General features: G+C 40.0%; 1 protein-coding gene across 3 annotated transcripts in view; it reads right to left on the bottom strand.

Moving 5' to 3' along the window:
- The window catches only part of spz5 (spatzle 5 Toll-1 receptor), a 229856-nt gene that overhangs the window by 63124 nt on the left and 139395 nt on the right, over positions 1 to 27337 (bottom strand). For all 3 annotated transcript variants that reach the window (XM_081760365.1, XM_081760364.1, XM_081760366.1), the window contains exon 3: positions 5150 to 5236. In XM_081760365.1, coding sequence (XP_081616491.1) covers positions 5150 to 5236 — 87 coding nt within the window. The remainder of the gene's footprint in view (positions 1 to 5149; positions 5237 to 27337) is intronic.

Raw genomic sequence — 27337 nt, 5'->3', positions numbered from 1 at the left:
CACGGTTATTCCGGTTAGGCTAAAGGACACGGTGATGATGAGAGATGAGGGCAATGGTGGAATGAAGAAAGTGGGAGGAAACGGGAGAACCCCGAGAAAACCCACGCACACGGTGTTTGTCCACCATAAAGTTAATTTGGCGGGGGCTGGGATCGAACCCGGGACCCCAAGCACCAGAGGTGAACGCTCTACCGCTGAGCCACCGTGGCCCTGCGGTGGAGAGAGTTTCAAAGGGGAAGACGTGGTTTAAAATTTATGTTTAAAAATATAGTATCTGACGAAGTTTTGATTTTAGTAACATGATCTCTTATATGAGTTCATTTTGAGATGCAGTGTAGTGCATCTTGCTGGTGAGCTCCGCCGCAAATTTGGTTTTACGTTCGCCTTGATGGAGTTTGCATTATATACATATTAAGTTGTATGTTCCTAAGTGTACCTTCCCAGGACTTAAACGCAGTTTAGTCTATTGAATATCAGTTTTTGTGTCACTCTCCACGAGTTTTGTACAATTTCGACGAATAGTTTAATTTAAAAAATACAGTCATTTGACGAGATGACGCGTAATATCAGGCCAAGTGTAGCCAGGATCCAGGCTTGGTTAACCTGCGAGGACTCACATAGTGGGGAAAACACCGAAGGTGTGTTTAAGTTGGTACTGTGTACCACTGTTCGGGAATGCACCACAGGTTCGTGACCAGCCGTGACTTTGTTCTTTGCACCCTCTCCTACCACTCCGTTATCAAGTAAACATTGTTCACTGCCTCTACGACAATTAGAGAGCTCTATTGTTTGTTTTCAGTCGCTTCGACTCAGTGCGAGTTCTCGTGTCACAACATTGTACAGTCTTCTGCTGCTTCTATAAAACACTGGAACCCATTTACCGGGACCTATTCATCAAGCTCGAAGTGTTGAGACTCCATTGAAACCTTGTAACGTATTTTTTCCAGATTATGTTCTTGCGAAGATAGTACACAATACCAATATTTGGATTAATGGGCGTAGAAAACAATTTTCTAGAGAACGAAATCCTAGATATCTAGATTTTCCAGAGCTAAACGTTCTCATTGGGCTTATTTATTTGTCTGTTCTTTTGAAATGTAACCACAGCAATCTGAGGGACTTTCAGGCTAATGATGGGACAGGAGCAGAAAGGTTCAACCTCACCATGTCCCTCAGCAGGTTTCAATTTCTGCTGCGAGCATTACACTTTGACGGTATCACAAAATGTGAAGAAAGGAAGAATTTGGACAACCTAGTGGCCATCAGAGAATAATTTGATGGATTTATAGAAAGGTGCAAGGCAAACTACTCACCCAGTAAATGTCTACTTTTGACGAATCCTTGGAAGACTTTCGTGGAAAATGCAAGTTTAGGCAATATATTCCAAACAAGCCGGCCAAATAGGACTTGAAATTATTCGTATTAGCAGACTCCTGTACGTTTTACTCATACAGCATGCAATTGTACAATGGTAAGCAGCCAAATGGACCTTTTCAAGTTCATAACATTGTCAAGAGTATAGTTGAAAGACTGATCCAGCCCATTTCTAATAGTGGACGTAATATAACAACCGATAACTGATACACGTCCATATCTCTCACATAAGCACTTCTAATAGATCACAATTTAACTCTCGTGGGTATTCTTTGCAAGAATAAAAAGATATTAAATACACCCATTTTAATACCTTAAATTTAAAAAAATCTTATGTGTATTCTTTTAACAACAAATAAGTATTTTCCACGTGTTACATTTTTTATTAGAATCGGTCTAAAAGACCTTCTCGCGCTATAAAAATAGTGAGAGTTTTCCCGGGTTAACTAACAAATTACAGTTACAAATTAAAGATATTGAGGCTTTCTAACTACATAATGAGGAATACGCTTGTATCTTAAGATTAAATATCAAGATCACGTTGATATCTTTCTTCGTCATCACCAATAAACCACGCGCTTTGATCATGAAAATGGCAACATAAGTGAAGTACAGCTGTCCAGAGCTAGTACACAATATGCTCGAGTCCGCATTTTGATCTTTCAATGGAAATAAATAACTATGAACTCAGAGCAATGTTTCGTCCGTATGGGCAAGTGGTAAATATCACATGGTCCAATATGTTACCATTTCCAGTTTACAATGGTAATAGACTTGTGCAAATGATTTTAGGGAAACATATTGCCTCCAAAATTGTGAACATATTGCCTCGAAATGAACCTCCTACATGTTTAATTTGCCTAGCGCTTAGCCATGTTGCAAGGACGCGTCCAAAGAAAGTTAAACCGCAGGTGATCTCTACTTCTGCCAACACTGAATTTAAGATAACCGAACTTTCCAGTTGTAAGATGTCAATTACCCCTAGTTACTACCCTTCTTCCCGCAACTTACAATTGCTAACGGTTTCTATTGTCCAACCAATGATCTTAGAGAGCCCGGGTCAACTCCAGCTCTAAATTTACAGGATAAAAGGAGTTTTCCCCATCTGCCTACCAAAACTGGATATCTTCAGTCAGCTGTATCCGAGAAGTCCAATAAAGATGGCAGTGGCCCTAATGACACCTCAAGATAGCTTTCAGCTACTTCACCGACCTCTCGAATGATTGCATGAAGTCTGATGTGTCAGTTAGCCCAGAAGCAAATTCAATACCACCTGTTGTGCTCGAGCGTCAGTTACAGATAGTGCAAAGTGTCCAAAAAGAGGAAAACAAAAGTGTCTAAAGAACGGAACGACATAAGTGCTTTATCCGTGTGATCTTCTAGTACAGTGTCTTCTCCCACTCCGGTATATGTTGATAACAACGTAATCCAGTTGAATTCGAAAGAAACCATGCTCCAAGTTGTTTACATCTTCCTGTGGTCTTACATGTTCCTGACACGCGCCCACCGATGAGCATATTATGCTCTTGTTTTTTCTTCTTAAAATTATGGTAGCTTCACGGCTTGTGTTAATTGTGAATCTGAGGTAAGATTTTCGTCATAGTTACTGCAATAACAGAACCTTATATACATTGTTTTTCCATTATATGAGGTTATGTAGAAATGTGTCGTCTGTTAAGAAACTTAACAGGGAAGTCGCTTATTCTCTTGTTACTGGGCACTCCATCTGTGTCCATGCAAGACGTTCGTAAATCCAATGTTCACTCGTATGCTTCATTAAATCTAAATGGAATTCCAAGTGGTAGTAATCGCAGTCTATTACGAAGCTTTATAAACCAAACATCGAATGATTTTTTAAAACGAGAAGTGGTTTTGCAGAATCTGACTTTTTACCTCAATACTTTCTATATGTAAATGTAGGTCCAGTACACAGGCGTACTGCTATATTATATAAATGAGGTATCGAGGTATCAAATGTTGTTTATCTGCCATCTGGAAAAGGTATTAGCATCACTTATGACAATATTGCTATCATTAATATTTATTCGTATTCTAGCACTAATAATCGAATTGCGAATAGCACAGGAACAAATTGTTTGATTAACATAATACTTGTATGAATAAAAGTGAGGGGAATGCAGGGGACGGCGTTACCCCACTTGCAAAAATATCAACGGGGTCCCCCATTTCCTAACACATTACAATGGGTAAAGATAGGCAAGGGACAGCGTGATGTTATGCGTCCCCCTTCCCCTCAGATTCACTTTTACCCCTGATTGTAGGCGATTTTAACGTTGTCTCTCGAGCAATCGATACAACTAGAAAGTTTATTCCTTTCCTTGTCCCTCAGCAATTATTTTCATCTGAATCTCTCAAGGATGTCTAGGTACACTATCGGTGAATCACCAATTCACTTTTAAAAGAAATGACCCTCCTGGTTCAATATCCTGCAATCAACTTTTTTTTTACTTCTAACTTCTTTGAGCGGAAGAGAATATCCTAATTCTTCCGTTAAGGGCACCATATAATAGTTTCGAACCATCACTAAATCGTTTTGTCATCTATTGAACTAATCTTTAACTGACGTTGCTATGTATCAGTGACGACGCTAGCTTAAATTTCTTAAGGACACAGACGGAGAAGAAGAATTCTTTTCGGGGGTGCAACTCTTTTGTATACCGACAAGGATAATTTTAGATTATTTGACCTACATTATAATACAACATATTTGGGGCCAATCGGGAGCAAGATGTAACCACCCGAATTCTCTTGACTTCTCTAGTGTCGTCACTCCTCCGCGTATACGCAAATCTAACTATTTGCAATAACTTAATTGATTTTACAGTACAACAATAATGTATCGAAATTTATATGAAAATATCATATTATGGAATCGTGAAATTAAGTTGCAAGATTAAAAAAAAAAAAAACGAAAAGTAAATCAACAAAGTCATTGTAATAATGTCCAAACTAGGAGGAGAAATCAAAAAGTAAAGGGACTTTCGAGAAAGGTACATTTATTCTAATACTAGAACAGTGAAACATACATTATTTTTTCTGTATGCCCTTCTTGCACTTCAACGCACTTTTCCCAACGTTTCACATTTTTTTTTTGATTCCGTCGCAAAAAAGAAGTTTTACGGTTGCACCTGTAATAAATGTTGCTCCGCATCAATGACTATCTGATGGCTGACATTTAAATTTCTTAACTTCTGGTGATAATGGTTGATCATGCTCGCAGCCTTACTTTACAGTTCGTGATGATGTACCCATTGTTGATGTCAATGGCCTGCCCGATCTTTCCTCATCACATAAAGAAGTTCTTCCCTGTGTAAAACGCTCTATCCATTCGCGATAGACAGCTTTCACGATACTGCGCTTGCATTTGACGAATAATTTCCTCAGGTTTAACACCTTCCGCAAACAAAAAGCGACTCACTGCCCTCATTTCCTCCTTGGTGCAGATCGACAATGAAGCTGCCATGTTTAACGGTCAGCTTCACTCCAACGACTAACGCGGGAATGAGAGTGACACGTTTCATAGAAGTGTTGCAGACGACACTAATTTAGCGCTGGTACTAGCAGTGTTGCCAAACCCTAGTGCGAGAAATTACGTCTCTTTACTTTTTGACAGCCCTTGTACATACGGACCGAAGTTGTTCTTTATAATGGTCAAAATGTAATTTAAGTTGTATGAGTACAATATTCTCTCAATGATTGAATTTATGAATATTCACTTAAACAAAGAAATAAATGATATTGGAATAATACTTACACATATCCGAAATCGTCCCTGGATTCATCGCTTAAGAGGGTATTATAGTTGTAACCCCACCTCTCAATCAGGTAGCGAATCAACTGCCTGGAAAAAAGTGAATTATAGTTACGAATGCATTTATTATTGTAGTAGTTAAAGACAAATATTCATGCTACTTCTGGTACAAAATAACGAGAAAATACATCACCATTCAATATCATACACAAACTACATCATACCACTGTATCAACAGAAATTAACTAATGATACTTGTTTCGGAAACCGGGGGGAAAATGTTTTATTAGTACTATTATAGTGAAATCTCTGAATAATGGACATCGAAGGAAAGTGATTATTTGTTCGTAAAGGAGAGAGAGGTGTCGTTATGGAGAGGTTACACAAATTTAGATTACTGACAGCTCATACTGTAATTGTCTTCAGTTGTAGCGCCCCAGAGGGCCCTAATCCCTGGCAGGCTACGGCTAAGTCTGACGCTCAGTGCCAGAGCACCGAGTTAATAGATGTGTGAAAGGGGTCGCCACCTGTGAACTGCTTGGAACACAGGAAAGAAGTAAGCAAAACACCAAAGACAGGGTAAACCTGCATCTAAACGATCTAATAGAAGCATAACACAACTATACAACGGTAAACGAATCCAACCTGTGCGAGACTGCCACCTGTACACTCTACAAGTGCACAGAGAACAGCCCTTTCCTTGTGCCGTGATTTCTTTACCTGAGGATAAAACAAGGAAAACTCAACTGTTAAAAATACACCTGTAAGGTTTGGTTTTTCAAATATAAAATTATGATTAAATGGGTGGTAATGTTTATTTGACTGAGTAAATATTCACATGTGAGATTAATCAATACTTATAATACACGTGTAAATGGAATAACTAGGTTTTCTGACATTGAGATTGAAATCAAACAACATAAAGTTTCTGTAACTCTTAAACGTACACAGTCATGAGACCAATTAGACTTATACTGAATAAAAATAAAAAAAAACATTGAAAGATAATAAAGATAAAAAAAACATATTACATGGATAATAAATACTCATCGGATACATACTACAAGCAAAATATTATGTTAGTGAGTTCACCATGGATTTAGTACTTATTTAGTACAAAATAGCTCGAGCAATTTAACTTTAGTAACCACGACTAGTCGGGTGGACATAGAATTAAGTGAGGCATAAGTATAAACAAACATCATACACCACTAAATTATTACTAAAAGGCTAATAAACCCTTTTTCAAGAGAAACATCATGTTATATAGAGATTGTTTATAGCAGACGTTGCCAAGACGAACAATCGATCCTGACGGAGTAGGATTATTTAAGGTGGACAGGAGGTGGACAAGTTGGACAGACATAGCTGTAAAACATTGTAACAAGTCACGCCAATTGACATTGTAACATACCATAATAATATAGACATTGGGACATAACTAATAAAAAAAAACCATGTAGTCAATTTGCAGGGGAACACTACTGCGGCTAAGACACCTTTAGGCAGAGATTAAGAAGAAAGAACTAGAACGAGAACAGTATGAATCCTACAAAGAGTTAAATCAGTTGTAACACAACCATGACAACCAAAGAGGACAACACTCTTGACCAACTTGTGCTACGTGGCCAAGTAAACTTTAAACGATGGAGACGTGCTCGTGGCTTAACCATAATGATCCTGAAGGATAGTTATACGCTATGCATTTCATCTTATTCATAAACTGCTTCTGAAGTAACTAAGACTTCTGATAAATACAACTGATTACCTGCAAACCAACATTTTAATAGTGCACTGGCAAATCCACAAGAGGGTGCGATATGTACACATTACGTCGATAAATCACTGAAAGTGAAGACAAATTCTGTGCAAGGCAGAATTATTAGCCGGCTGCGAAGGCGGGCTCTTATCACATGGGGTACTTACCCTTATGGCAGGCGTTGGATAAATATGACATACTATCATTTTCTCAAATACACTTTCTACACAAGCGAGAAGCATTTCCAAAAGAACACTGATTACACAAGACACACAAATTACTGCGTCACTCACACACGTAACATTGAAGCTTGGATAAATTGCCCAATCACTATCGCTGGGTTGATCCTCTGGATTAATCAGCACTGGAGTCTGATTATAGGAAGACATCCTCATTTCAAACGACCCTTCCCCGGGCAGAGAGGAGATGGTGGGGCATCCACTTCCTGGATGACAATGGTCAGTCCCGATGATACGGTGATGGTACACCGATTTAAGATTATAAACCTGAGTGAACTATATGAATGGCACGAACGTTGGGCTACCACCACAACCTTAAGACCGGTTGCTTTACCAAGATACTGAAGAAGCGCTTGAGCAAAACATGCACAAGTAAACTTCATGGCTTGGAACTCTACACCTCCAAAGTACAAGATTCTACTCCCTTTACAGGACTTATTGTTGCATGCTCACTTTTGCACATAGCAAACGAAAATAGTTGCTCAGATTGACTATAAGGTTACAAGAGCTTGGACTGCTGTGCAATAAATTCAAGATTATCATAAAGATGCGATAGTCACTTAACCATACGGACTGATCACTTGGTTTGCTGCGTTGGCTGCTTCCTGGAATACACTCACAGAAGGCTAGTTTGCCCTTGATGGGTTGACAATATGATCTTGGAACTTCCACAGTAGGTAACTGAGCCGATGCAAAGTGATAATGCAGATGGAAAAGATGATCAAACATTACGTTGCTTCATTGCCGACGTGGATGGGTTGGGGGCCCCGCTACCAAGAGCTTAGCTGTGCATAATAAGATTTAGTTTAAACCACAAACTAAATATGTGCGCTAATACTGGCATAGTGACAAAGCCACTCACTAAAACTGCACGCTATATATGTAAATTTGCTTCTACGAAACTATTGAAGATAACTTGAGAAATTCGCGCACACAATGTCGACTCACGTGGTAGGCTAAGGCAGGAACCTGTTTTCCAACTCCATCCAAATATTGCTGCTATTCAAACTAGTTGCACAAACTGGCTGTGAGGAATCGTTCCCTATATTGCAAAGTGAACTAAAACCACTTTGGATACTCTGATGACCACTAATAAACAAGATTTATCGAAAATATGTCGGCAGGCGAAAATTACTATCACCATTACGTTTTTATTTTTCTGGCTGAGTACCCAGAATCCTTTGCGCGCACCCGCGAACATGATGTTTCAACAGGGTTGCCAAATACAAATGGTTACAAGAAGTATATTGTAAGTTATACTAGTAATACAATTGTAAATAAGTTATATAAAGGGGCGTTACACAGTATACTGTGAATACATTAGTCATAAATGTCAATGTAGCGTAATTTCGACGTACTGTATCCCAGTAGTGTATATTGATTAGGTGGCTTGGGCTACCACTAACCTTTATAGCACATATACGTTGATAATAATGATTTTCTACGTTAATATACAGTCTTCAAAATAAGAGAAAAAGCTTAAAATACGCTTTCTCTTTATCAGATAGATAAATATGATTTGCTCTTCACTAGAAGGATTTATCTTATTAGTATTACGGTAAGACGATCGTATATTTATAATTTCATTTGCTGCATGAAGTGTCCCTAGTTCCTACTTTTCGCTTTGGATAGATGGTAACTCTACTCATCAAAGTAAATGGAAATTGTGCAAGTAATAAAGAACTCTGAGGTAGGCTATTAATCAACGAAGGAGCCTCAGCCTGTCAGAGGCTTCGCAACGTAACGCAAATAATGCAACAGGTAATTATAACAGCTATATCGACTATCGCAAAATGCTGTAATACAAAATTTGCGTTACATTGACGCAAACCGCTGCGGAATGAGGCTCAAGATGTCCTAAACAATTCTCAGTGATCCCCACAATGCACTGTCATTACTGCGTCTCCTTTACTCTTCCATTTACTCTTCCAGCACTTCACTTTACTCTTTGCGCACGCCCAAAAAATCAATTACTCTACAGGCAACTCGTGCTACCTGGCAGTCCTTTCGTAGGTTGTGGTTGGAGGTGAAGCGAAGGAGAAAGAGCTGATAACTACACTACTCTTGCTGCAGTAAGTAACTAGAGAAGTGGTTTCTGCTATGTTGCCAAATCGAAGAACTCTTAAGGAAGTGAGACAAACTGCGTGCAAAGAAGCTAATGGATGTTTCTAAATACATAAATTTCTGAGAAACTTGTATCATTGAAAGAAGATATAAAATTATCAATATATTTTTTTATTATAATAACTTTATTTTGTAATATTCTAGAGGATCCGCCGGGAGCCCTGATAGATCAGAAAATACGCCATTACTGTATCCAGTGATTTAATAACTGAGAGATTGAAGGAGAATTCCCTCTCTGTAAAGAAATGTTAATATTGTTGGAGAATGTATAGAGAGGAGGATACAAGCCCCAAGGAAAAAAGAAGTAAACTTATCAAGGAAGGGAAGAAATTCCGCATAGAATTCTTGGTCACATTATTGCCTCTTCTGTTTTAACTCACTGAAAGTTTTCTTCAGATTACCATTAGAAAGTGAAAAAAGAATTTTAAGTTTATTTTACAACTATTCTTCTTTAGGTCAGTAGCTTATGACAAAGACATTTTGTGGGGAAAGGGGATTTTCTGTATATTACATTGCATCTCAGATTTATTTTGAAATTACACGAAGTAGTTTTTGTGCTAAGTATGTATGAACTGAGAATCTTCTCCATCATGAAGAGGTTATTAAAGCAATTGGTAGACTAGGCAATCCGTGTGTGTATTTGAGAACGTTCATAAAGGGAAGATTTTCTCTCGTAATAATTCCTATATTTTTGCCGGGTAAAAAAAAAAAAAAAAAAAAAAATCTGCCAGCATAATTAGAAATATCCGTTAAGGGACATTTCACTGTATTTTGAAATTCGCAACCAAAGTGAGAAGTGTAACAGAATTAATTCCATGGCTAGAGCATAAATAATCTAATAGTATTTCTCTAGGATTAGGTACAAACAAGACTTAAAAGCAAGAATAGCTCAAGCGAAGAAGGCATTTGAAGAGGAAAAGGAATCTTCTAACCTGAAGCATTGACTTGGAATTGAAGAAAAGGCTGATGAAAGCATATGTATGGAGTATGGTGTTGTAAGAATATAAACCATGGACTCTTAAGAGAAGACGAAAAACGTAGAATAGAAGGATTTGAAGTAAGATGCTATAGAGATGTTGAAAATAAGATAAGTGGATGTCAAATGAAAGAATATTGAAAATGGTCTTTTAGAGAATTAGTGTAACGAAGACTACATCGAAAAAGAAATAAATGAAGTGATAAAATGATTAGAAACATGGAGTAATCAGATTATTGTCTATGTAGGAAATGGAGAGAGAAATATACGATTGAAACATAGGATCAAATAATATAAGACATAGGGAAGGAGACTACAGAAGAATGGAAACCTTTGCTCAGGACCGCGAGGAACCGGTTCTTGGAGATCTGGTTTTCAGAGCCGGTTCCAGACCTGGAACTGAAAAAACTGTTCCAGAACTGGATCTTAGGGACCGGTTCCAGATCTGGATCTGAAAACCCGGTTCCAGAACCGGATCTTAGGAACCGGTTCCAGACTTGGATCCGAAAGCTCCCAAAGATTCGTAAAAGAGGCACAAAGTTCACCTTCAAAACAATGCGAAAGGATCACGCGCTTGTGCCCTCCCCGCACAGACCCGCTTTTGCCCCCTAGAAAAAAATGGTCCACCAGTGAGTGTTTAGCCAAATGAGTTTGCCAGTTTGCCTGTTTAGCCAGTGAGTTTGCCAGTTACCCAGTTTGTTTAGCGAAATGAGAAAAGCGGCCGCCGCCTGGGCGCCTGCCTGTCGCTTCCACCATTTCATCTAAGGGATCGTCCTCATATTGCGTAACGCAGCAAAGGGGGGAGGAGGTTCGGCCTTGCGTTACGAAGTGTGACAAAGGGCTGGAGGGGGTTTACGTTCTCGTTACGTAACTCATGTTTTTTCACTGCAATTTTTATTTTTTATTATCAGGTATATACGCAATATTTTAAACAAATAATTTTAAATATAAACTAATTATTTGCTGAGCAAAACTATATATTTTCATTAAAATTCAACACGTGTTACAGTTTCGCCAACTAACTCTTTGGCTTCATCAAACACTATATGATACAGGATAACTGTACACTCGTATATACATACAAGAGCTAAGATATCTTTCTCTTTCTCTTTATTCAATTCTTATCTTTTTTATAAATACATATATCTACTGTTTTGGGAAATTGCGAACATATACCCTATATAAATTGAATCACGCAAAAGGGATTCGAAGATTCTACTAGACACCAGCATGACTGATGACGAACCCTGCGTGTATTACAATACAAGAAAATTCCGTTTTGTGGCTATCGTAGAGACCTGCACGGTCCGGGCCCGGCCCGGCCCGCGGGCCGGGCTTGGGCGGGCCGACTGTGTTATTTCTTTGGGCCGGGCCGGGCTTGGGCGGGCCGACACTGTTATTTCTTTGGGCTGGCCGACACTGATTTCTCTTCAGATCGGGCTGGGCTGGGGCCGATCAATTGCAATTCTTTAATAATTATTGACTTTTATTAAACGATAATTGGAATAAAGACAAACGTTGAAGAAGTGTGTCCGTGAAAAATGTTACAAAGAATGCAATAGCTATTTACAGTTTGTGTTGCTCAGCGGCTCCACTTTCACTATAGAGGATTGCAGGCATTGCGCGGTAAATTGAGCTCTGACCTTAACCTTCACTGAACTCAAAATATGACATGGGGTGGGATAGTTTTGCCTGTCGTTAAACAATATTGCCATCTTCACTTTATGCTAAAAATCAATTAAGTTAGATTTTTGTTACAGGAATGGAGTTTTTGTTCTCTCGATGACAGGCAAAGTTCTAGGAGGCAATGGTACCATTCGGGAGGCAAGCGTCAGGTTGTGAACCAGAGTTTAGAAAATGTTTCTGAGGTTAGGTCAAATTTAGTACTAAATTTTGAGAAAGATTGGGACTCGAGCTAATTTTTTTAAAAAAATTATCGGGCCGGGGTCGGGCCAAAAACTTTTAAAATTTATCTGGCCCGGGCCGAGCTTGGACCAAGAATTTTAAAAAACATATCGGGCTCGGGCCGAAAATCTCCAAAACTTTTCGGGCCCGGGCTGGGCCGGGCCTAGGTACGTTCGGGCTGGATTGGGCTCGGGCCGAAAAATTCGGCCCGTGCAGGTCTCTATTCTATCGCAGCATTACATTTGCGACACACACTTTTCTGAAGTTAGTTGTTAGTGTTTGTAACCACTGCTTGAAACTGCCCTCGCGTTTCTAATCGTATCTGTATTTCTGAGAATATTATTTAAAACTTTATATTTCAATCATTACCCAACTCTATTATTTTAATGGATTTCGCATATGAAACAGAAGAAACTCTTTCTCGTGAAATAATATTTTCCGCAACGGAACGATCCACGATTTGGAGCAAAATAAGACATTAAAAACCTAATTCGTGGAATATTCGTTTCGTGCTGAATTTCTATACTTTTATATTTTGGATATTACTGGTGAAATTGAGTTTATTCGGATTCTAGCGCTGATCTAGGACAAGAAGAATTTGAAAAGGGGTAAACTGAAGTCCAAAGAAAAGAAAGATGCTGGAAAGCTTGTTCTCAAAGATGTTTTTGCTCCTTTACGTGTACAGCCACTTCGAATTTGTGGTCGACGAAGAAGAGAACTTCTTTGCATCGTCGACACCGGCGAACTTCAAATACACGAAGCATCCTGGATCTCGTAGAAAGAAATCGATGTCAGTTATTTAGATCCTGTTTCACTTGCATTTTCCGGCAGTATTTTATCCTTGTGAATCACCGGTGATTCTAAAAAGAATGGGTGTTATCTCTTTGGGAAAACGACAATATGCAATTTCGGAGAATTAAAACTGGTTAATTAAACAACCTTATGGGATTAAAATATTATTACGGTACTGCCATTTTCTAATATTTTGATTCGTTGGCGAAAAACACTAAAAATATATTCAGAATACAAGTATTTTGTACTAAAAGGTTCTACCATTAAAAATAGACAATTAAAAATAGTTTTTCGTTGTAATAACCCGCAAAATAAGCAAAATTAGTGAAAAAACAAAAATCAGTAAGTTACGTAACAAAAAGTTGAGGGGTTCCATCTTGCCTTACGAAGTGTGACAAGGGGGAGGAAGGGGGTAAAAATTGGTCAAAAATAGCGTTACGTAATATGTGGACGGCCCCTAACACAATGTTTAAAGCCTGCCAGCAGCTCGAGTTTAGCGTAGGGATGGCCACAAACTTCCGGTTCCGGCGGAACCAGGAACAGGTTCTTGGAGATCCGGTTTTCAGAACCTATTCCGGAACCGGTTCCAGATCTGGATCCGAAAACCGATTCCGCAACCGGATCTTCTAGAACTGGATACATTCAGAACCGGTTCTGGCCATCCCTAGTTTAAATCTTATTCAAAAATCTTAGCTGGGTGCGGTAGAAAAGATTCTTGAATTTTGGTAACAATTTTATGACTGACAATTAATACGTGCCTTATCGATGTTGTGGGTGATTTAGTGGCGTTGGGTGAGCGTGATGTCAAACTTCTGATAAAGTATGTGGTTGATGGAGTTTGAGAACATCAGTCTGTGGTACCAAGAAATACGGGGTAGAAATGGTGTGATCGCTAAGTCGAAATAACGTTGGGAGACTGAGATCGAGAACATAGTGCGATCATTGCTAGCGTTCTCCTGACCATATGTTATCCAATTTTAAAGAGATGTCAAAACCCACGAGAGAGGGTCCTGGGCTGGAGATCAAAAATGAAGCGCGTGCCCTTAAATGGATAGTGAGGCAGAGCCCGAGTTGAACAAATGCAAGCCCCATTCAATATAGTGAGCTTTCGATGTGAGCTTTATAATGTGAGTCCAATCAGATTAGTGAGCGCGAACCCCATTGCGTATAACTAGCTCTTGTCCGTATTTAGTGCTTGCCTTATGACGTTGTAAGCAAGAGCTAATTGATTATAGGGAGCTCTGAGGTTAGTGCGCGCGAGCACCATTGATTATAGCAACAACTTGCACTTAATTAGTGTAAATCTTATAGTGTTAGTGAGCATGAGTCTTTTGATTATAAAGAGCTCGAGTCCTTAGTTAGTGCAAGCCCAATCAGTTTAGTGACCACGATCTCCATTGATTACAGTGACCTCTTGCACTTAGTACGAGCCTTATAAAGTTAGTGAGCAGGAGTTCACTGAAATAGAGAGCTCGAGTCCTTAGTTAGTGCGAGCCCAATGAGTTTAGAGAGTGTGATCCCCATTAATTACAGTGACCTCATGCGCTTAGTTAGTGCGAGCCCCATAAAGTTAGTGAGCACGAGTTCACTGATAATAGGAAGTTCGACTCCTTAATTAGTGCGAGCCCCATTGATTACAGAGATCTTTTGCGCTTAGTTAGTGCGAGCCCCATTGATTACAGAGATCTCTTGCGCTTAGTTAGTGCGAGCCGTATAAAGTTAGTGAGCACGAGTTCATTGATAATAGTAGTAATGAGCAAATGCAAGACCAACACCAAGACTCGGGTGGTCTTGGTCTTGGTCTTGGTCTTGCACAAACAGTCGTGGTCTTGGTCTTGCACTGGAATCCTTGGTCTTGATCTTAGTCTTGGTCTTGCATGAGTATCATTGAGGACAGTGAATACGAGCTGGAGCGAAAGGGAGTCTGAGCTAGTGTATCATCAAGAACAGTGAATACGAGCTAGAGTGATAGGGAGTCTGAGCTAGCATGACCATCATTGAAGGCAGTGAATACGAGCTGGAGCGAGAGGGAGTCTGAGCTAGTGTATCATCGAGAACAGTGAATACGAGCTAGAGTGAAAGGGAGTCTGAGCTAGCGTATCATCGAGAAAAGTGAATACGAGCTAAAGTGATAGGGAGTCTGAGCTAGCGTGAGTATCATTGAGGGCAGTGAATACGAGCTGGAGCGAAAGGGAGTCTGAGCTAGTGTATCATCGAGAACAGTGAATACGAGCTGGAGTGAAAGGGAGTCTGAGCTAGCGTATTATTGAGACAGTGAATACGAGCTGGAATGAAAGGGAGTCTGAGCTCGCGAGAGTATCATTGAGGACAGTGAATACGAGCTGGAACGAAAGGGAGTCTGAGCTAGCGTATCATCGAGAAAAGTGAATACGAGCTAGAGTGATAGAGAGTCTGAGCTAGCGTATCATTGAGGACAGTGAATACGAGCTGGAGCGAAAGGGAGTCTGAGCTAGTGTATCATCGAGAAAAGTGAATACGAGCTAGAGTGATAGAGAGTCTGAGCTAGCGTGAGTATCATTGAGGGCAGTGAATACGAGCTGGAGCGAGAGGGAGTCTGAGCTAGTGTATTATCGAGAACAGTGAATACGAGCTAGAGTGATACGGAGTCTGAGCTAGCGTGAGTAACATTAAGGGCAGTGAATACGAGCTGGAGCGAAAGGGAGTCTGAGCTAGTGTGTCATCGAGAACAGTGAATACGAGCTGGAGCGAAAGGGAGTCTGAGCTAGCGTATCATCGAGAACAGTGAATACGAGCTAGAGTGAAAGGGAGTCTGAGCTAGCGTATCATCGAGAAAAGTGAATACGACCTAAAGTGATAGGGAGTCTGAGCTAGCGTGAGTATCATTGAGGGCAGTGAATACGAGCTGGAGCGAAAGGGAGTCTGAGCTATCGTATCATCGAGAACAGTGAATACGAGCTAGAGTGAAAGGGAGTCTGAGCTAGCGTATCATCGAGAAAAGTGAATACGAGCTAGAGTGATAGGGAGTCTGAGCTAGCGTGAGTATCATCGAGGACAGTGAATACGAGCTGGAATGAAAGGGAGTCTGAGCTCGCGTGAGTATTATTGAAGACAGTGAATACGAGCTGGAGCGAAAGGGAGTCTGAGCTAGCGTATCATCGAGAATAGTGAATACGAGCTAGAGTCATAGGGAGTCTGAGCTAGCGTGACTATCTTGAGGGCAGTGAATACGAGCTGGAGCGAAAGGGAGTCTGAGCTTTTGTATCATCGAGAAAAGTGAATACGAGCTAGAGTGATAGGGAGTCTGAGCTAGCGTGAGTATCATTGAGGGCAGTGAATACGAGCTGGAGCGAAAGGGAGTCTGAGCTAGCGTATCATCGAGAACAGTGAATACGAGCTAGAGTGAAAGGGAGTCTGAGCTAGCGTATCATCGAGAAAAGTGAATACGAGCTAGAGTGAAAGGGAGTCTGAACTAGCGTGAGTATCATTAGGGACAGTGAATACGAGCTGGAGCGAAAGGGAGTCTGAGCTAGTGTATCATAGAGAAAAGTGAATACGAGCTGGAATGAAAGGGAGTCTGAGATCGCGTGAGTATCATTGAGGACAGTGAATACGAGCTGGAGCAAAAGGAAGTCTGAGCTAGCGTATCATCGAGAATAGTGAATACGAGCTAGAGTGATAGGGAGTCTGAGCTAGCGTGACTATCATTGAGGGCAGTGAATACGAGCTGCAGCGAAAGGGAGTCTGAGCTAGTGTATCATCGAGAAAAGTGAATACGAGCTAGAGTGATAGGGAGTCTGAGCTAGCGTGACTATCATTGAGGGCAGTGAATACGAGCTGGGGCGAAAGGGAGTCTGAACTAGCGTATCATCGAGAACAGTGAATACGAGCTGGAGTGAAAGGGAGTCTGAGCTAGCGTATTATTGAGAACAGTGAATACGAGCTAGAGTGATAGGGAGTCTGAGCTAGCGTGACTATCATTGAGGGCAGTGAATACGAGCTGGGGCGAAAGGGAGTCTGAACTAGCGTATCATCGAGAACAGTGAATATGAGCTGGAGTGAAAGGGAGTCTGAGCTAGCGTATTATTGAGAACAGTGAATACGAGCTGGAATGAAAGGGAGACTGTGCTCGCGTGAGTATCATTGAGGACAGTGAATACGAGCTGGAGTGAAAGGGAGTCTGAGCTAGTGTATCATCGAGAACAGTGAATACGAGCTAGAGTGATAGGGAGTCTGAGCTAGCGTGACTATCATTGAGGGCAGTGAATACGAGCTGGGGCGAAAGGGAGTCTGAGCTAGCGTATCATCGAGAACAGTGAATACGCGCTCGAGTGAAAGGGAGTCTGAGCTAGCGTGAGTATAATTGAGAACAGTGAATACGAGCTGGAATGAAAGGGAGTCTGAGCTCGCGTGAGTATCATTGAGGACAGTGAATAGGAGCTGGAGCGAAAGGGAGTCTGAGCTAGTGTATCATCGAGAACAGTGAATACGCGCTGGAGTGAAAGGGAGTCTGAGCTAGCGTGACTATCATTGAGGGCAGTGAATACGAGCTGGGGCGAAAGGGAGTCTGAGCTAGCGTATCATCGAGAACAGTGAATACGCGCTGGAGTGAAAGGGAGTCTGAGCTAGCGTGAGTATAATTGAGAACAGTGAATACGAGCTGGAATGAAAGGGAGTCTGTGCTCGCGTGAGTATCATTGAGGACAATGAATACGAGCTGGAGCGAAAGGGAGTCTGAGCTAGTGTATCATCGAGAAAAGTGAATACGAGCTAGAGTGATAGGGAGTCTGAGCTAGCGTGAGTATCATTGAGGGCAGTGAATACGAGCAGGGGCGAAAGGGAGTCTGAGCTAGTGTATCATCGAGAACAGTGAATACGAGCTGGAGTGAAAGGGAGTCTGAGCTAGCGTATTATTGAGACAGTGAACACGAGCTGGAATGAAAGGGAGTCTGTGCTCGCGTGAGTATCATTGAGGACAATGAATACGAGCTGGAGCGAAAGGGAGTCTGAGCTAGTGTATCATCGAGAAAAGTGAATACGAGCTAGAGTGATAGGGAGTCTGAGCTAGCGTGAGTATCATTGAGGGCAGTGAATACGAGCAGGGGCGAAAGGGAGTCTGAGCTAGTGTATCATCGAGAACAGTGAATACAAGCTGGAGTGAAAGGGAGTCTGAGCTAGCGTATTATTGAGACAGTGAACACGAGCTGGAATGAAAGGGAGTCTGAGCTCGCGTGAGTATCATTGAGGACAGTGAATACGAGCTGGAACGAAAGGGAGTCTGAGCTAGCGTATCATCGAGAACAGTGAATACGAGCTAGAGTGATAGAGAGTCTGAGCTAGCGTGAGTATCATTGAGGGCAGTGAATACGAGCTGGAGCGAGAGGGAGTCTGAGCTAGTGTATCATCGAGAAAAGTGAATACGAGCTAGAGTGATAGGGAGTCTGAGCTAGCGTGAGTATCATTGAGGGCAGTGAATAAGAGCTGGAATGAAAGGGAGTCTGAGCTAGCGTATCATCGAGAACAGTGAATACGAGCTGGAGTGAAAGGGAGTCTGAGCTAGCGTATTATTGAGAACAGTGAATACGACCTGGAATGAAAGGGAGTCTGAGCTCGCGTGAGTATCATTGAGGACAGTGAATACGAGCTGGAGCGAAAGGGAGTGTGAGCTAGTGTAAGTATCATTGAGGACAGTGAATACGAGCTGGAGTGAAAGTGATTCTGAGCTAGTGTGAGTATAATTGAGAACAGTGAATACGAGCTGGAATGAAAGGGAGTCTCAGCTCGCGTGAGTATCATTGAGGACAGTGAATACGAGCTGGAGCGAAAGGGAGTCTGAGCTAGTGTATCATCGAGAACAGTGAATACGAGCTAGAGTGATAGGGAGTCTGAGCTAGCGTGACTATCATTGAGAGCAGTGAATACGAGCTGGAGCGAAAAGGAGTGTGAGCTAGCGTATTATTGAGAACAGTGAATACGACCTAGAGTGATAGGGAGTCTGAGCTGGCGTGACTATCATTGAGGGCAGTGAATACGAGCTGGAGCGAAAGGGAGTGTGAGCTAGTGTAAGTATCATTGAGGACAGTGAATACGAGCTGGAGTGAAAGTGATTCTGAGCTAGTGTGAGTATAATTGAGAACAGTGAATACGAGCTGGAATGAAAGGGAGTCTGAGCTCGCGTGAGTATCATTGAGGACAGTGAATACGAGCTGGAGTGAAAGTGATTCTGAGCTAGTGTGAGTATAATTGAGAACAGTGAATACGAGCTGGAATGAAAGGGAGTCTCAGCTCGCGTGAGTATCATTGAGGACAGTGAATACGAGCTGGAGCGAAAGGGAGTCTGAGCTAGTGTATTATCGAGAAAAGTGAATACGAGCTGGAGTGATAGGGAGTCTGAGCTAGCGTATTATTGAGAACAGTGAATACGAGCTGGAATGAAAGGGAGTCTGAGTTCGCGTGAGTATCACTGAGGGCAGTGAATACGAGCTGGAGCGAAAGGGAGTCTGAGCTAGCGTATCATCGAGAACAGTGAATACGAGCTGGAGTGAAAGGGAGTCTGAGCTAGCATATTATTGAGAACAGTGAATACGGGCTGAAATGAAAGGGAGTCTGGGCTAGCGTGAGTATCATTGAGGGCGGTGAATACGAGCTGGAACGAAAGGGAGTCTGAGCTAGCGTGAGTATAATTGAGAACAGTGAATACGAGCTGGAGTGAAAGGGAGTCTGAGCTAGCATATTATTGAGAATAGTGAATACGGGTGAAATGAAAGGGAGTCTGGGCTAGCGTGAGTATCATTGAGGGCGGTGAATACGAGCTGGAACGAAAGGGAGTCTGAGCTAGCGTGAGTATAATTGAGAACAGTGAATACGAGCTGGAGCGAAAGGGAGTCTAAGTTGACGTGAGTATCATTGAGGACAGTGAATACGAGCTGGAGCGAAAGGAAGTCTGAGCTAGTGTATCATCGAGAAAAGTGAATACGAGCTAGAGTGATAGGGAGTCTGAGCTAGCGTGACTATCATTGAGAGCAGTGAATACGAGCTGGAGCGAAAAGGAGTCTGAGCTAGTGTATCATCGAGAACAGTGAATACGAGCTAGAGTGATAGGGAGTCTGAGCTGGCGTGACTATCATTGAGGGCAGTGAATACAAGCTGGAGCGAAAGGGAGTCTGAGCTAGTGTATTATCGAGAAAAGTGAATACGAGCTGGAGTGATAGGGAGTCTGAGCTAGCGTATTATTGAGAACAGTGAATACGAGCTGGAATGAAAGGGAGTCTGGGCTAGCGTGAGTATCATTGAGGGCGGTGAATACGAGCTGGAACGAAAGGGAGTCTGAGCTAGCGTGAGTATAATTGAGAACAGTGAATACGAGCTGGAGCGAGAGGGAGTCTGAGCTAGTGTATCATCGAGAAAAGTGAATACGAGCTAGAGTGATAGGGAGTCTGAGCTAGCGTGAGTATCATTGAGGGCAGTGAATAAGAGCTGGAATGAAAGGGAGTCTGAGCTAGCGTATCATCGAGAACAGTGAATACGAGCTGGAGTGAAAGGGAGTCTGAGCTAGCATATTATTGAGAACAGTGAATACGGGCTGAAATGAAAGGGAGTCTGGGCTAGCGTGAGTATCATTGAGGGCGGTGAATACGAGCTGGAACGAAAGGGAGTCTGAGCTAGCGTGAGTATAATTGAGAACAGGGAATACGAGCTGGAGTGAAAGGGAGTCTGAGCTAGCATATTATTGAGAACAGTGAATACGGGCTGAAATGAAAGGGAGTCTGGGCTAGCGTGAGTATCATTGAGGGCGGTGAATACGAGCTGGAACGAAAGGGAGTCTGAGCTAGCGTGAGTATAATTGAGAACAGTGAATACGAGCTGGAGCGAAAGGGAGTCTAAGTTGACGTGAGTATCATTGAGGACAGTAAATACGAGCTGGAGCGAGAGGGAGTCTGAGCTAGTGTATCATCGAGAACAGTGAATACGAGCTAGAGTGATAGGGAGTCTGAGCTAGCGTGAGTATCATTGAGGGCAGTGAATACGAGCTGGAGCGAAAGGGAGTCTGAGCTTTTGTATCATCGAGAAAAGTGAATACGAGCTAGAGTGATAGGGAGTCTGAGCTAGCGTGAGTATCATTGAGGGCAGTGAATAAGAGCTGGAATGAAAGGGAGTCTGAGCTAGCGTATCATCGAGAACAGTGAATACGAGCTGGAGTGAAAGGGAGTCTGAGCTAGCGTGAGTATAATTGAGAACAGTGAATACGGGCTGAAATGAAAGGGAGTCTGAGCTAGTGTATCATCGAGAAAAGTGAATACGAGCTAGAGTGATAGGGAGTCTGAGCTAGCGTGAGTATCATTGAGGGCAGTGAATAAGAGCTGGAATGAAAGGGAGTCTGAGCTAGCGTATCATCGAGAACAGTGAATACGAGCTGGAGTGAAAGGGAGTCTGAGCTAGCATATTATTGAGAACAGTGAATACGGGCTGAAATGAAAGGGAGTCTGAGCTAGCGTGAGTATCATTGAGGGCAGTGAATACGAGCTGGAATGAAAGGGAGTCTGAGCTAGCGTGAGCCTCATTGATATTAATGAGCGGGAACCTCATTGACAAGTTAGTGAGCCTAAGTTCGCGCGAGCACGAGCACATCCCGGTTGCAAAATGGCCATCGCTGACTACGAAGTAAGTTCTTCGTGCTTCGTGCTTGGATGCTGATTTTAGTGCATGACACGTTTCAGTTCCATAAATACAGTAAGTCTTTTCTTCTTAATTTCAATGAAATTTCTTTTTGAGTTGGACGCGTGACATCTTTTTTTATGTGACAGCAGCAAACATTTCACTGTCAAGCAATGATCAATGACAATGTCGCGATGAGAGGAGTATAGAAAGAATCTAACGAATCTTTTCGTTTATTTGTTTTTTTTACCTTTTCTCTTGTCATTTGGCCAATGAATACTGAAATTTCTTGGAAAGTGATATTGAGAAGTCACTGACCTTCTAAATTCATTCGCTTCCAACTTCATTTTCCCTTCTTTTGCCAATATTTCCTTTCTAATTTTCAAATAAAATTTTAATTTCCACATTCCTACATAAACGTAAGGGAATCTTTTCCTAAGATAAGAGTAAAGACGAGTCAAATGTTCGGGTTCCCCATATTTTTAAAATGAACTTTTATTAATATTTTTAAATAAACTTTTGATAGACAGTAAAAAGAATCAAGGATTGAGCTTTTAACAGAGGTATTCGTCCTATAGATGTCACCCGCTGGAGGACGTTTGCTGCCATCTAGCCATAAAGTACGTAACTTCTACTACCTTTGTTAAAAAAGAATTTAAAAATTCCCATTTATCTAAGAGTTATTGTGTGGCGTAAAATACGGACGTAAGATACCGTTAACCGTTAATTGCTAACGGATTGACTGCGTTAACGAACTCCGCCGAGTTAATCACTTTAACTACATATTGCAAGAGAAAGTTCGCTTTCGTTTAGGAGCTATCGTCTGCACTAACAGATAAACATAAGTCGCCGTTACCCGTTAAGATGTTAACGGATTGACTCCGTTAATTAACTCCGCCGAGTTATTCGTTCTAGCTATTTATTGCAAGAAAAACACATTAGGAATATTAGCTTTTGTTTAGGAGCTATCATCTGCACTAATAAATAAACGTTAAGTTGCCGTTACTCGTTAAGATCTTAACGAATTGATTCCGTTAACAAATTCGGCCGAGATAATCGCTCTAGCTATCTATTGCCAAAAAGGAATTCGCTAATTTACTCCTGTTCAAGAGTTATCGTGAGCAGATAATCATATAAGTTCATTTGCATGTTTGTAATAATTCAGTCTAAGATTCTTTCCTAGCAAGACAGTGAAATCGGCTCTTGATCCAAATTGGGTTGTTATTGACCCAAAATGTTAGTTTTGACCTAAAGCCACCCAAAACAAGTTTCGATCTCCACACTTTACCGATTACTGCCGAATAAGAACGGTAATAGATAGCGAGAAAACATATTTAAATGGATATAGCATCCCAAGGATAGCCTCCATCTCTCCTTATGTAGACAAACCAGAAGCTGTAGAAATCTGCTACACTTTCGATTTTAAATATGATCTCCTTAGAGGAAGAGTGATAATATCATAAATACCGAGTGATTGTTCATTCCCGTTATTATTACAATCGAAGAGAGAGATCTACAACTTCTGGTTTCGGTATTGAACACCCATAGTTTTACGGTAAAATCTATCGTAGTTTTATAATGTAAAACGATGCTTTATTGCGTTTATAAAGATTGAAAGATTTATTAGTTATAAACGAAACAAAATAATTCTTGAAAAGAGCATGCTCATTATTTGTTTATTTGTTGATTCAACTTGGCTTTGGCCAATCTTTCGACGTAATCTTTAAAGGGCCTTTCCTAGTAAGATATTGAAATCGGCTCTTGATCCAAACTGGGCCCTTATTGACCCAAAGTGTAAGTTTTGCCCTAAAACAACAAAAAAAAAGTTTTGACCCTCTACCCCCATCCCTTATCGAATTATGGTATAATAATGCTCAAAATTTAATATTTTTAATTCAGGCGAGGGTAGTCCAAATAATTTGTAAGTTTCACAGATTGTAGATATGAGTATTTTCTTGGTTTTTGCGTGTTAAAAATTTCAAAAAACCGTAATAAAAAACATATCGCTGACTTTTTTTTTGTCCAAAATGTAATACCATTAGGTACAACACACACTTTTTCAGGGACTGAAAGTGATGGCAACATAGTCAAAAATATTAAAACTGAAAAATCATTTTTAAAAAATGAGTGAGGGACGTCGCTGATTTTTTGTTTAAAATGATATAATACTCTTAGGTGCAACACGTGTCTTTTTCAGGGAATATTTGAAAGTGATGGCAATATTGTCAAAAAAAATTAAAACTGAAAAAATATTTTTTTAACAGTTTTTTGATCATTTTAGGACAGTCAATGTCAAAACTTTGAATGCAACTTAATATTTTAAAGAGAGTACTTTGAAATGCTCCGTGTAGCATATTTTTGGGTACCGAACCTCGTTTTTCAATTTTTTTCCAAATTGCCTGTTATTTATTATAATGCTTCTTTTACAACAGACCAATTTGAAATCTATTTTATACACAATTGCAGTTAAGTTTTTCCAATTCGCAATTTTAGATATAACTGAATCTTACAACTTCAAGAATCACGAACTTAAAGTTTTAATGTACAAACTAAAGTTTAAAAGCTGAAAAGCAAAAACAAAAACACTTAATTTAAGAGGAAAACAAAAGAAAACGATGTTTAGATTATAGATATTTCAATGTGTTTTCATTTTACATTTACGCGTATATGTTTGACTAAACTTATTTATTATACATATTCATTTATAAACATACAAAGCAATAAGGTACACAAATATGTTCTGATAATGAAAACAAATCAAAAACCAAATGCCATATAATTTACGATAATTCATTCATCTTCGTCGCTGTCTTCGTTGATCGGAATATTTTCAAATTTAGAGCATGTTTTAAATAAATTGATGGCAAAAGAGAAAGGAAAATTGTGCACTCTGGCAGAGAAATGTTTTGACCTTGAGGATTCTAAAATGGTCAAAAACTGTGAAAAGAATACCTTTTTTCAGTTTTATTATTTTATTTTATTTTATTGTATTGACGATGTTGCCACCACTTTCAGACACTGAAAAAATATGTTGTACCTAAGAGTATTACAATAGTTTGAGCAAAAAAAAGTCAACGATGGCTTATTTTAATGATTTTTTGAAATTTTTAACACGCAAAAACCAAGAAAATACTCATCGACTTTTTTTTTTTAAAAAAAAAGCGTTCATATTTACACCTATATAGTATCTACAATCTGTGAAACTTTCAAATTATTTGGACCACCCTCGCTTGAATTAAAAATATTAAATTTTGAGCATTATTACACGATAATTCGGTACGGGATGGGAGTACAGGGTCAAAACTTTTTTTGGTTGTTTTGGGACAAAACTAACATTTTGGGTCAATAATGGCCCGATTTCGATCAAGAGCCAATTTCAATTTCTTACTAGGAAAGACCCTTTAAAGGTGTACGTTGAAAGATTGGCCAAAGCCAAATTGAATCAACAAATAAACAAATAATCAGCATGCACTTTTCAACAATTATTTTGTTTCGTTTATAACTAACAAATATTTCAATTTTTATAAACACAATAAACAAGTGAGCATCATTTCACATTATAAAACTACGGTAGATTTCACCGTAAATTTATGGAAGTTCAATACTAAAACCGGAAGTTGTAGATCTCTCTCTTCCTGTTGCAATAAGATCGAGAATAAACAATCACTCGGAATTTATGATATTACAACTCCTTCTCTAAAGAGATCAGAATTAAGACCGGAAGTTGTAGCAGATTTCTACAGTTTCTGGTTTCTCTACAAAAGGGGAGATAAAGGCTATCCTTCGGGCACTAAATCCAATTAAATATAAGCTTTCTCGCTCTCTATTGCTGTTCTTGTTTGGTAGTAATCAACCCTGAAACTGGAAATGATAGATTTGTACCACTTCCGCTATGAATACGGGAAAAAGTTTGGTAGTAAAACCCCTTCTTGGAACACTGAATCTGTATTAAAATGTCGTATTTCGTTGTGTTTTATAGTTTTTTTATTATACAGAGTGGCCCAAAAGTAGATATACAGTCCCGCACTGTTCGATCATCACACTTTATAACATTTACTTATTGTTATCGATACAGGTATTGGCTTAGTTTCTTCATTAGTTGTTCTTAATTTATTTTCACTTATGCCTTAAACTCGGAACAAACCAGAGCAAATAAATGCATTATCTTAATAAATTAAAATGTCATACTTGATCAATGCTGGGCTGTATACCTACTTTTGGGCCACCCTGCATACATATTAATACATGTGGTGACCAATATTGATAGCAAAGTGGTGATAGGTTTTCACAACTTTCAATTTTGGTACTAAAATACGGGTAGAGATGAAATGTATTGTGTATTCTTGGAACCTCAATTCATTCAAAAAAAGAAAGAAAAAGAAAAGAAAAAGAAAAGAGAGAAGAGAAAGAAGACACTTCTCACTTTATTTGACCGTTTTCGTTATATAGCAATCAACGATTAAGCCGGAAACAGTTAATTTCTACTGGTGATTCAATTTTGGTATTTTTTTCTCTGGTTTAGTTTCAGGAGGCTATAAACGTGCCAAATTTCATCATTGTAGTCGTACCGGAAGAGTCTAATACATAAGTTGGAATAATAAACACTTCTGACCAGAGTATATATACTTATTTATTAAAAACTAAATTACAGTGTAACAGTTTCGACAACTTAACGTTGTTGTCTTCTTCAGATACAAACTTATCAGAGTTAGTGTCTGATGAAGAGAACGTTAAGTTGTCGAAACCGTTACACTGTAATTTAGTGTTTAATAAATAAGTATATATACTCTGGTCAGAAGTGTTTATTATTCCTTTAGTGAGTTCCAGAGTCGTGATAGATAGAATGACATAAGTTGGATAAAAAGTAGTGGCAATGCTCTGTGACGTCAGAGGGCTGTGTGTCAGCACTACTAGGGTTTCGTAGGTAACAATTTAATATCGTGACTGGTAATGGCTCTGTGTTATTCAGTCAAAAATAGCAGTGCCGTAAAGTTGAGGAGGAAAGTGGAATTGCCATAACAATGCATGTTGGAAAGACGAACAACATGCGTGGAGCACGGTTGAAGTGTCACGTAAGTGCAGTATCCAATAATGTTTTCAGGAACTTTGTGACGACCTGTTCGCCAAAATGGAGGAACTACTTTCGCAGGAAGCACTGCGACACAAGAGAAGTTATCACCCGTCCTATCATCTACATTTTGTTAATCTAACGTAATCTCAACTTCGAATATATTATTACGAAACTTTTTAACAAAGCAAACAACAGTGTACCTTCGTGCTATACATCGATGCCTTCTGAATCGATTTTGTCATATGAGAAGTTGTATTATGATTTTATTGAAAGAAATTGTCCTGTAGGAAGAACTATTTTCTGTATTCAGGATATGAATTTACCAGAGAGTACTAGTACAAATTTTGATTTCATACATGCGTCAACTAAACACAATAAACTGTTTGTAATTTCATGTCTTTATTAAATCTAACATATCAGCACGACATTCAGAATGAAAGTGGTCGTACATTTGATCTTATACTGAGTAATATTAGTGATATTATAGTAGCGAGGGAAGAATATCCTCTTGTTCTTGAAGCTAAACATACAATACACTACTCAGTCAGGGGCGGATCCAGGGGAAGCGATCGGGGCAACTGCCCCCCCAGAAGAGGAAACTTTTTATTTTATATATATAAATAAAACCCGTCCCAGAGTTTGGAGCTCTTATAAGTAGCTCTAACTGACAGTATGACAACCCACCGCCCCC

The sequence above is a fragment of the Thermobia domestica genome, chromosome 5 (assembly GCF_964235325.1).
Source record: "Thermobia domestica chromosome 5, izTheDome1.hap1.1, whole genome shotgun sequence".
NCBI lineage: Eukaryota > Metazoa > Arthropoda > Insecta > Zygentoma > Lepismatidae > Thermobia > Thermobia domestica.
This window is presented reverse-complemented; position numbering and strand designations above follow the sequence as displayed.